The following is a 12,636-nucleotide window of genomic DNA, read 5'->3' on the forward strand; positions in this document are numbered from 1 at the left end:
CTTGTCTTTGTATTGTTTTGAAGGCTTAATTTTGTTCTATAATTAAGTTAATTAAATTGTATTTATCTATTTAATGGTAGGATGTGTGTTGATATGTTTTTAGGAAATAGAGGTCTCTGTATATTAATAATGAAAAGAGAGGATTTTATTTGTAATATAGACAAATTGTAGGGTGTTATGTGTAATGTCCACTATTTATAAATCTAAATGGGTTACAAAAATCCTAGGGTTTATTTTAGGGGGGGTGCATATAACCCTAATCTGAATGGCGGCTGGCGACTCGCGGCGATCTCGGCCGAACATATTGGTGACGGGGACGCCGGGGACGGGGAAGACGACGACGAGTTCACTCCTCGCCGACGCCGCCGGCCTTCGCCACGTCAACGTCGGCGATCTCGTGAAAGAAAAGGAACTTCACGACGGGTGGGACGATGAGCTCGAATGCCACATCATCAATGAGGACCTGGTCAGATCAATCGAATCTTTTCCATGTTTGCCGAATCTTAGAAATTTGAAATATGCTATGTTACTTCTTGAAATTATAGTAGGCTCATGATGTTTTGTGGTGATGAAAGATAGAGGTGTGATTCTACATATATATATATATATATATATATATATATATATATATATATATATATGTTGAATAGAATCATATATACTCAGTTTCATCAAGATACAAAAGGCCTGCTCTACCATCCAGATAGACAAGCCAAACTGTTTAATATTGCAACCCACACCAAAATGAAGGTTCCTAGCTACAGACCCTGCACATCACTTTCTTACAAAGTACACAAACTAGCAGAACAAAAACACACACACACAAACAGTGCAAAGAACAGAACGGCACATTAGACAGAACAACCCCACGGAACAGATTCCAACCTTAGCTCTTCTAATTCTGCTTCCACTGCATCATTAACTTTGCCCGATTAGTCTTGACGGTGCTCTGGACAACATGATTAATATGACTTGGTTTTGGTGATGGGATAGGTGGGATGAAAGAGGGAAGAGGAAACCTGGTAACTGCATGTGAAATATTTCCAAGTGCCAAACACCAGAAGTATCATAATTACTTGGGGCTAATTTCTATAGTAATCACTTGGATGGTTATCTAAATTCTCCGAATTTTTGATACTACAGATTTTAAATTCAGAGTGGCCAAACTCCAAACATGCACTTAGAGGCATATGAGTCTTCCACAATCCATGAATAACCCTCAAAATTTCCCCCCTATTATTTAAAAATTATATAATGAACATATTGTATAAATCCTAGAAGAATCAAATCGCCACTTACGGTCATCTCTCACATTTTTTGTAGAGTATAAGAATAAACTCATATGCTAGACACGTGGGACATGATGGAAGTGAAGGAGGTGCATCTAATCCTTATCAGACCAACAAAATTTTCCCAATGCTTTTTTTTTTGGGGTTGGGGGGAGGGGAATATGTTCGCACCTATGGTTTAATAGTTTTGGTGTAGTAAAGTAGTAAACTATTTAAAATTTTATATACAATTATATATATATATATATATTTAAAATTTTTATATATTAAAATTTTTTGGCCGCCTTGGCACCCACCTTCTGCCTAGGCGATGGGGTGAATGTCCACAACTTGCGACTGCCTTAATACACTGTTGATGAACTGAAACATTTGTTGCTTTAAAGACTCATTCAGCCCTCTTCTATGAATAAGCTGCCATCTTCCATCATCCCAAGCTTTAGAGACAGTGATACGCTCATCCCAAGTGATATCAAAAAGAGTAAAAGATTTGGTAGCCAAGATACATTTTGCCTACTCAAATGTTAGTCTAAAATTTAATGGTCCCATTTCCCAAATTCTGCAAAAGACGAGTCTTAAACATTGCACCAATACTTGGCACACCTCTCCAAAAATAATAACTTACAACTTGAAACCATCTTTTTGTGTCCTCTTTTATTTTTTTTTACAAATAATCTGTGCTCGCAACTGGTTTGGGGAGATTAATAATTTTATTGCTTTTCAACAGAGCAGTATTCATCTCCTGCAGATTCAAAATACCCAAGCCTTTAAACTCTTTCTTCCAACAGACCAAAATCCAGTTTATCAGATGGTAACCTTTATCTTCTTCATTGGCTCCTTTCTAAAGAAAATTGCTCCTCAACTGGATAATTACTTAATCCTTTTACTAACCCTGTTATACGGAGTTAATTATGGCATAGAGTTCAATACGGAGTTAATTAGGGCAATCTTACCCTGTAAAGATAATAATTTCTCTTTCCAACTTGCCAGCCTCTTCTCAATTTTTTCAATAACAGGGTACCGGTCATGCTTCCTTAGCTTGCTATCACGTAAAAGGAGTCCTAAATATCACAAGTAAAGTTTCCATTTGACATTTCATAATCAGCAAACTTCCAATATTTTGAAAGGTGGTCGAGGGTGGCGAGCGGTTACCCCACCACTTAGCGCCTCGGTAGAAAGCTGGCGACAAGGCAGTTTAACATTTTTAATATAAAAAAATAAAAATTAAATATATAAACATATATAATATACATTATATACTTATATGTAATTATTGACAAACAAATTAATAGACTAATTACTAAGTTAATTAACATTTGACAGGTTAAAACATTTCAATGGATTAAGTGATTAACGGATGATTACTGATTTACAATTTTACAAGCATTTATTCTTCAACAGATAATTAATTCAGTCAATTTTTGATATACAACTTTACAAGTATTGAAACTTCTATTCTTCTCTTTTAACACTTCTCAAATAGACTAAAGAACTTTTATTGAAATTAATTTTCAAACTAGAAATACTCTCAAAACAGTGAGGAATATATTTAAGAATAGCCATCTCCCTCTCATATACTTTGAATAATATCAAAGTATTATCTGCATATTGTAAGTTGATAACACCCCCGCTAATTATATCCTCATTGAGATCAGAAGTAAGCCGATGCTGCTTACTTAGAGGTGTGGTTATTGACAATTGAAACTTAGGCTAATTTTGTTGAAGAAGAATCTTATTATTATTTAAGGGAACAATCTCTTAATTGCTTGTTATATTTTGTCTCACATTTATGCAAAGAATAGGAATCTGTTTCATGGTATGCATGCGACTTTGTGAACTAGTTTAAGCTCTGAAATTGATCATCTTTGGGAGAAAGAAATAGAACTTTCCAAGGTGTTGAGTGTGATTTATATAGATTGGAATTAGATCCTGCCCGTGTTTTATGTCAGGTTGTTAGGAAGAATTCTTCTAGACAAAGGATGATTTTTCCTTTTGCTTTCATAATCGAAGTAATGTGGGCATTTTGAAGCCTTGAAGAGACATCTGGTGCTCGTTGGAAGTTGATTTGTTATTAGGTCGACCCACTTCACGCTATTAGAAGAAGAAAAATGTGGTTATGGAACATAACAAGACTTTTCAGGGGTTTTGTATTATGACCTCATTGCAAGCAGTTCCTTTGTAGATTATATCAACTATTAATCAACAGGATGACATCTATGTTCAATCTTTTCTTCTGATATGCTTTGAGATTTATTTATTTGTTATGTCTAATTTCAATTTCATTCATTTATTTTCTTCCGATATGCTTAGTTGTTACTATTTTTAATTCAGCACCAAAATATTAGACCCTTATCATGACCTTGAAGCTATGCCATTCAATTAGTTTTAAGAGTTGGATTCATAGAGATTTGAAGTTGACTTAAATTCTAATGGGTTTGCTTTCTGTTGCTATAAAAGGAACTTGTCTTTTGACGTGCTTTTGTATGATTGAAGCTTTTCCATCCTGTTGCACAGTAATTGTTTTTAAGTAACTTGAATTATAATGTTTGCTTGAGTGCCAAGGTCGTAGATTGCATCATTTTGCCTGCAAACCTTTTTTTTTCCTTTTGAATGTGTATGGTACATATACCTGTAAATTATAAACTTCAAATGAGTTGGCTCCTATAATACTAATATATCACTGATATGGTCATGCCTTATCTTCTTGGTTGGTGGTGGTAGTATTCTGTAGTTTTGCACTCAATGTAAGCAAAACATACTAGATGGGCAAAGCTCTTATCTATTTGGATCAATGGTTCCAATATTATGAGATGTTGGTTGTAATCAAGCTATTCGGTCAGAATTTGGTTATGGTTTAAGATCTTGATAATATTGTCTATGTGGCCATTTAATCCATCCCTCTTAAAAGGCGCTCATTATATAGGTTTCATTTTGGTATTTCTGGTATGCGTGCATTAGTTTCCTTTTGTTTTGACATGGCAGGTATGCGATGAACTTGAGGACATGATGGAAGAAGGTGGAAATATCGTAGATTATCATGGTTGCGATTTCTTCCCTGAGCGTTGGTTCGACCGCGTTGTTGTTCTACAGACAGACAATTCGATTCTTCATGATCGCTTAACTAGTAGGTAAAGACACAATTACAGGAGACCTCACAAGGATATGCTGTTACTTCACTATAACTGAAACCAACTTGCAGCATCTCTCATCCTGTGGATGCAGTTTACCTTCCTTTCCTCATTTAGTAGCACTAGTTATTGATTGACTCACAAAATATGTGCAGAGGTTACATGGGCGCGAAGCTCACTAACAACATTGAGTGTGAGATCTTTCAAATGCTACTAGAGGAGGCAAGAGAAAGCTATGCAGAAGATGTTGTGGTTGCTTTGCGTAGCGACAACGTTGAAGACATTAGTAGAAATGTATCGATGATGACGGAATGGGTAAATAACTGGAGGCCAGTCAGGTCAAACTAGTGGCTCAATTTTCCTCTGGATGAATCATAAATTACAATGTTGCTATCATTGAAGTAATGTAGCAAACAAATCTTGGCTGTGTGAGTCTGACCCTGCTATCTTTCCAGTTAGCTGGTGGTTTGGTGGCTTGTATTGAGTTCTTGTAGTTTATGCTGAATAATTTGGCCGTTGTTTCTTCTCTTAATAGTTTGTGAAAAGATAAAATGGGAATATGCTTGCAAGTGTACATAGGATTAACTGGTATAACCCGGAGGAGGCTTCACTTTCAGCATCGTTCCTGTTTCAATTATTGTTATTGATATTAAAACAGTATGTAATATGCTTCACAGTGGATGTGTGTTATTGTGAGTGTCAAGAGAATAATCTTTGGAAGAACTAAGGCTGTGTTTACTTGGAATAGGAGCGAAATAGTCATAATTATTCTAATTTTTAATATTAGAAGTTATTCTAATATTTAGTTCAATACTAGTATAAAAAATAATAATCATATTTAATGTGATATAAAGTTATATTAAAATATTAAAGGATAATGAAATTGTATTGAGAGTTGATGATGTTTTAAATTAAATGGTGAAAATACTCTTGAGTATAAAATAGTATTTTTTTTAAAATGATATTATTTTTTATTGAAACTGTAGACTTAAAATATTTTATATATCTATACTATGAAAAAATAACTATGCACTGTAAGATAATGTAGGATTATAAGTCTACACTGTAAGATACTGTAAATAATACGGAGTTATAAGCCCCTATTAAAATAATAGTACATTAAAGAATATAAATAGGAAATATAAAATAATGTTGAATTATAAGTCCGTACGCTATGTAAAATAATTATGTACTAAAAGAAATAAATAGATACTACAGTATAATATGAGTTTATGAGTCCGCACTGCAGTGTAATACGAGGTTATCACCCCTATGTAAAATAATCATACACTATAAAAAAATAAATAGGCATTGCTGGTTAAACTAGTGAGATAATCGATAACCTATAAAGTTAGCATAAAAGATATATACTAAAATAGCCTACAACGTTAACTTTAAAGTTTGAAATTTAAATTCTACCAGTTGCATGAATATCTTAGTGTAGTTGCTCATCTGATCCTTTGACAATATGTTTAATAAAAAACAGACTTTGGCCGGACGGTGATATTAGAGATTTATCCCAAAGGCAGTCTACCCAGCGTATCTGGGAATCAAATCTTGTCCAATGTTTAAACTTATTGCAGTAATTATGGTGATTTGAACACTAATAAAGTAAAAGGGAAAAAAACCTTAGAGGCAACAAAGCCACTAAGTAACTCAAAGGATGGAGAAGTAACCTAAATGATGTGAGCAATGCTTTTATATGGACTATGTGAAAAATAATGCTGATCTTGTACTCCAATTTATCTATGAATAATGGAAAATTTAACTAACCTCAAAAAAGCTATTCGAATGTACCAAAAAGAATTATCTATGGTTTGAAGTTTCATCTTGGATAGAACAGTAGTGCTGGAACTTATTGAGAACTAAAGCAAAAACTCATTTGTTAGAGCTGATGATACTATCAAGATTTCTAGTTTTGACATTTGTTTTGAACTACAATAGGCTCAAAACAAAAATTCTATTTCAGTGTAAAATATTTCATTTTTTTTTTCGGGTTCAAAATCGAAACCAACCAAAACCTCAACTATTAGGACTTCGGACAGTAGCACCATGCTGACATCGAGGTAACTAAGGGAAAACAGGTTAGTGACATTACTAATGTTGCTGTAGGAGATCTTCATACCCAAAGAAAGAAGTGTGTGGCTGGGTAACTGGGAGAACTTGTAAGTTTCAAACGATAAATTATATGGATGGCTGTGCCGGCGGCGTATTGACACATAGCATGAGGGGGTGCCGCACAGCACTCCTCCTAATAGCTTCACCATCAACCTCGTCGTCGCCGTCGTCGCCGTCGCCGCTCGCCGACGCCGCTCAAATCTGCAACTTAAGTTTTAACCAATAAACCCTCTCTCTCTCTTTCTCTTGATCTCTTTCTCCCCCCTCTCGGCTAGGGCACCCGACGCAAGCTCGAGCGAGCAGCAAGCGGCAACGACGACCGGGAGCGGCGACAACAACGGTTAAGGTGATACATTTTTCTCTTCTTTTTTCACGGCACAGCCGACAAATGCTACGGCCGGTGCTGTGCCGTGCCGTGCCGGCTGGCGATCGACACAGGCTGTGCCTGTGGCACGGCCATCGTTGCGATAAAACACACACGAAGAATCTGGACATCTATCAAAATAAAGCATGTAGGAACAAAACAACTGTGAGAATACAACAATATAGACAATCACTCTACTGTAATAATTCCGTATCAAGTTCAAGAAGCTCAAGAGGCAACCAGTCATTATTGATTGAAACAAGAAGCAAATCATTCTGAAAGGTACCACAATTCAATGATGATAGATATCATCACTTTAAAAGCACTGACTTCACAAATGAATTAATAGGTAATCGATAGTAAACTTTCTATATAAGACGGATGTCACAATAAACAAAAATATATAGAAACTATTTCAAATCCTAAAATAATAGAATTAATTACCACTTGGTTGTAATGGATTATAGTCAGAAATCTGTAGCACATATGAGAAACACCATCAGAGAGCAACGACATCGATGATGTAATGAAAGAGCTACTACTAATAAAATCTATCATCAAAATAGCCAAGAGATGATCGATGCATTATCAAAGTTACCCGTCACCTGATTCATGGACGTAAGGATCAAGACACGAGAATAGCTTTGATTTCTTGAATTGTTGGGCATGTACGTTTCGTATGACCAGGATGATGGCAATGTCCTCACCTGTGTATTTTTGTTGCCTGATTTTATCTTCTTTTTAGCTACATTGTTAGTGATCACAGGTACTACGGATGGCTTAGCTTCTTCATCTCGTAAACCTTCTGAACTGATATTGCAATTGGCAAAATCTTTTGAATCACTATTGATTTTATGCTTTAATTTATCCCTTAGAAGTACCATTAACTCTTGATAGCTTTCTTTTAACTTTGATGCTTCATAAAATACTAGACTGCCTTAACTAGTCAGGATTTGATATCTTCGCTGTTCATTTTCTTCTTGCCACTCATTATCGGATTTAGAGACAGTATCAGCATTACCTTTAGAAATTTGTTTGACTTCTCTATCCTATTTGAAAAGTTATATAGATCCCTTGGTATGAAGCCCACATTTTAGGTCCATCGTATTTGTGTTCCATTACAACTATTATTTGGTGCTTACGAAGCTCAACATTCTGTAAGGCAATTATGTCAGACTTTTTAACCTCATCTATCTTTCTATGGCCGAAGTAGAGGCACTTCATCAGGTCTAACCAACTCATGATTATGTCGATCCTCAAAATCATGCACAAACCATGTATGAAATCGAATACTAAATGCGCAGGACATTCACAACGAGTAAGAACTCGTTCCTTTCTTTTTCTATCTTCCATGTCCATATACTTCTTCTCTCGTAATCCTGCTCTTGAGCAAAGGAATCGACGATAGACTACCATACCAATTTTAGGGTGGTGTTTTATTACCTCCCTTCTGATACTAAAACCTTTTTGCTTGGCATATTTGTTGAAAAACTCGCATCCTTCATCTTCAGTTGAGAAAGTCATTTGAATTACCTTCATACTCACTCAATGATGATTCCGCAGTATCTTGATGCGCTAATTGTTCCTTCTATGTATCGATAAGAGCCTTATCATTCACTCGCAGACCCTCCTCCATAACTTCACTGTCACAGGTAACCTATACTTTATAAATCAATACTAACCATGGAAGATATAACACTAAGTTCTTGGTGGATGCAACCTTTCTCCTCATCAACTTTTGAGTTAATGTATACTGGAGCATCCAAGAATACAAAGTAGCTCAAAGATGAGACCATGAAAAGTAATCCTCACATGAATGATCTACGATGGGTCTATCTACAAATCACTAGTATGACCGTTTTATCTTCAAATGATATCTTAAGGAGTCAAGGACAATGGAAAGACCAGACATAGCTTTAGAATAAGATAAAATTAATTAATGCAATAGAGAATTTGACAGACATAATATATAAAGAAGAGCATTAATATGGACCCTCAATAGTCAAAGAGAAAATGCACAAAAAGAAAATGTTGGGCCATTTGTCTTTAATTTATTGTTCCTATGAAATATCATTTTCATAGACTAAGTTAAGGCTCATAATGAGCATCTCCAAGGGAGGGGGCTAAATACAGAGCTAAGAGCCCGGTGCGCGCCATATTTATTATTTAATTAATATAATATTATATATATATATATATATATATATATATATATATATATATATATATATATATATATATATGCTAAATCATTTAATAAGACCTCTTAATATTATTAGTTTTTAATAAAAAATATATGTTTATAAAACTCTCATCGATATCTTTATAATAAGACTAATATTCAATAGTTTCACACATAATTTTAAATTACTATTTTTTTAATTAAAAACATCAAAATTATATTACATAAAATAAAAATAAAATATTTAAAACAACTTAAATAATTTAATATTAGACGATGAGAGCATTCTAATGGTACTATTTTTGTTAAAAATTGATTAGCAAAATTAATTATATATTCAGTTTAATTAATTAGATTATTTAATAAAGGATACAGACGGAATTTAAAATTTTAAATGAGGCTTTTGTAGGGCAAAATTGGTATTTCTAAAAGTTGAATAGTATTAGGGCTGGGCTCCAAATTTTTAGATGGGGCTCCAAATTTGGAGCTCCACTGTATCTGACTCCAAATTTGGAGCTCCACTGGACTCCAAATTTGGAGTTTTGGAGCCCGGTTGGAAATGCTCTAAGCAGCATCTTGATATCTGCTAGAATTAAATGGATTTCTAACTTTTACTAAGAGGAAATGATTAGAAGATATAAGACATCTATTTTTATCAGTTTCTCATTTAACACTACAAATACTTGAAACATATTGTATCAATGTGAGGAAAAGATGGAAGATATGAGAGCTGTTTTTCCTCCTTTGCAAAGATTTTGTCCTGCTGATTTGTATTGTTCAATGTAATAGTTATTATTAAAAAGCAAGTCCTGTAAACTAGACATGAAAGAGAAATTATCGTTTAATATTCAGAAGTTAGCATTCCATTTTTGAGAGAAAAAAAAAGTACTAATTAGAAACAACAGATGGATTACCTATCTCAATCCTGGATTCACACCGGAAAGAAGTCTAGTTTGATCAACGCAAGGAAGGGACGGACAAAAAGAGAGAGAGGTTAGGGTTTTGCTTCGGTGAACTTCTCTATTCGAAACTATATGTACGTAGAACGAATGCCCGAGATTAGATTCCGTGCAACTGACAAGAGAAGTGGAAGAAACGAGCAGTTCTTTATTATTATTATTATTTTAAATTGTTTTCCTTTTCTTGAATAATGGATTTTTTTGGTTATCTGATAAAATAAAATTGCTAGATAAAAGGGAAATCATATTCACTACCAAGTTCCGTCGTTAATCTATATGGGTTGGTCTCAGCCCTGTTATAACAGATATGCCAAGTCTAGCATATCGATCGAACACATCTAATAATCTTGGTATATACTATAATTAGAGTTGTCACGTGTATATAATGGCCCGCTAGATTCGACCTACATAAGTTTGGTTCGCACCACTCCCTGCAGTGAATCCCATCCAAATTGTATACTTCTGTAGATAGCAAAATTAGTATTTGGCTGGGAACAACCAAATCTCGGTGAAGATTGTTCGAATTTAGGAACATGGAATGGAAATTTAGTTACCATATAGCTTAATACAAATAGAAATATGATATATTGAAATCTATAGTATGATATGTAAGAAAAATAAATTAGAATTTATTTACTTCTTTTATTCTATTTTGATAATAGATAGTACCTGCAATATGAGCCTCTTAATTCTTTTGAGCATTTTCTTACTGATTTAACTTAATTTACCCTTTTTTTTAACCCAACCCCACTGTTTAATCTAATTTATTAATCATTTAATTAAATGTCTAACTACGCAAACCCCTTTCTTTTCTCCTTTCAGTTATTTTTCTCCTTACACATCAAATTAGTTTTTTTCTCTTCTTACCATCAACCCCCAACTTTCTCTTTCACACATTGAGCCCATCTTACTCTTCTTCCTATTTGCGCCTGTGGGTGCTCTGCTTTCTGCCCACACCATTTGGAAAGTCTCTGCTCTCATGGGTTACTTTCATCACACTCTACTGTTTGTTGCTCTACTTTTTTAAGTTTTTTTTTTTCTTCTGGTAGGTTTTTGATGCGATTTGAACTAAATCAGATAACCTCCAAAGACATTAGGTTCAATGGGTTGAGTTTAGTCATCTTATTTGCTTATTTAGTTTAGTTAGAGTCTTAAAAGGTTAGGATTTTATTTAATTAGCTAAATCCAACTCTGTGCAATTTTGAAAAAATATTCATAAAATATTCTACAAACATCTGAATAATATCAAACTAGTTGGATATGATTGCCAACCTCCAGATCTACAACTTTGGTATTCACGATTTCTCCAAATTCAGAATCTATCTATAGTAAAACGAAAGGTTAATTCGAGAAGAAAAAGAAACTAGTTTAGTTGGTTTGTTAGGGTTTTAACTTAGTTGTTTGGATCCTTAGGGTGAGCTTCTATAAATATGTGGAGGAATTCTAATTGAAGTAGAATCTAATAATTGAAATCGGCATTGTGCTTTTATCTCCTTTTCTTGATCTAGCCATCAGCGCCCTCTCCCACCTCCTTCTTTTCACTCCCAAGTCTTTGGTCAGCTTCCTCTAACTCCTAATCTAAGAGTGGCAATCGGGTCGGGTTAAACGGGTTTGGGTCGGGTCAAATTCGAGTCGGGTCAACATTACCTTGACACGAACACAACCCGATTAATAAAGGGGTTACATTTGGTAAACACAAACACGACCCGATTAATAAACGGAAAACATGACAACCCGCTTAACCCGTTTAATAAACGGGTCAGGTTAACACGACACGCTAACACGACCCGTCTAACCCGTATACTTAAACAGGTCATGTTAACCTGACACGTTAACACGACCCGTCTAACCCGTTTAATATAATCCTATATAAAAAAATATAATATTTACTGATTTATTATATATAAATGGTGTATTACATAAATAAAATAACCTATTTTAAACTCAACTCATACTCTGTCTAAAGCTGTGTTCACTTGTGGAATAAGTGTGAAATATAAATAACTATTCTCATTTTAATACTAAAAAATGATAGCTTATATTAATTATATAAGCTAATTTTGGACTATAATAAATAACCCTGCATTGTTCCACATTTTCTGATACAACCTTGTAGAGAAAGCAGTATGCAATATTGAAAACCTTCTTGCTAAGAATGGACTTACCATGAAACAATTATTATGCAACTTTCTATTTGGGAGAAGCCAAAGGAAGACTTCAATTCCAAGAGAAATTTTGAGTCCAGAAATATAAAAACATAAAGGGACTTCGAGGTCGAAAGCGATCAATATAAATATTTACCCCCGAAGAAAATTAGTAAGAAGGCAGAAAGAAATTCACGAAGGAACATTCAGCACAGAAAGTATAATTTGATATTCTGATGTTCAACATAAAATACAATCTTCCTTCACTGGCATAAAACAAGTAGATATTAAGCAATCCTTATAATAGATGCAATAAATTGCATGAATTGTTTAATATAACCTGCAAAGCAATTCACAATATTGCAACAAACTATACTGTAATTTGATATTCTGATTTTCCACATAAAATACAATCTTCCTTTGCGAACATAACAACAATTAGATATTAAGCAGTC

At 34.2% G+C, this 12,636-nt stretch overlaps 1 protein-coding gene across 1 annotated transcript; it reads left to right on the forward strand.

Moving 5' to 3' along the window:
• The first annotated feature begins 233 nt into the window (after positions 1-233).
• On the forward strand, positions 234-4,988 carry LOC140762906 (adenylate kinase isoenzyme 6 homolog). Its single transcript, XM_073100884.1, has 3 exons — positions 234-466; positions 4,269-4,414; positions 4,570-4,988. The coding sequence occupies exons 1-3, from the start codon at positions 266-268 to the stop codon at positions 4,760-4,762; spliced, it is 540 nt and encodes a 179-aa protein (XP_072956985.1). The 5' UTR covers positions 234-265; the 3' UTR covers positions 4,763-4,988.
• The last annotated feature ends 7,648 nt before the right edge of the window (positions 4,989-12,636 follow it).

The sequence above is a fragment of the Typha angustifolia genome, chromosome 7, assembly GCF_048772165.1.
Source record: "Typha angustifolia cultivar Huaian chromosome 7, ASM4877216v1, whole genome shotgun sequence".
NCBI classification, from domain to species: domain Eukaryota; kingdom Viridiplantae; phylum Streptophyta; class Magnoliopsida; order Poales; family Typhaceae; genus Typha; species Typha angustifolia.

Coding starts and splice junctions, on each gene's coding strand:
- LOC140762906 (XM_073100884.1), top strand. CDS start 266: ATGGCGGCTGGCGACTCGCGGCGATCTCGGCCGAACATATTGGTGACG. Junction 467..4,268: donor ACATCATCAATGAGGACCTG/GTCAGATCAATC, acceptor TTGACATGGCAG/GTATGCGATGAACTTGAGGA. Junction 4,415..4,569: donor CATGATCGCTTAACTAGTAG/GTAAAGACACAA, acceptor AAATATGTGCAG/AGGTTACATGGGCGCGAAGC.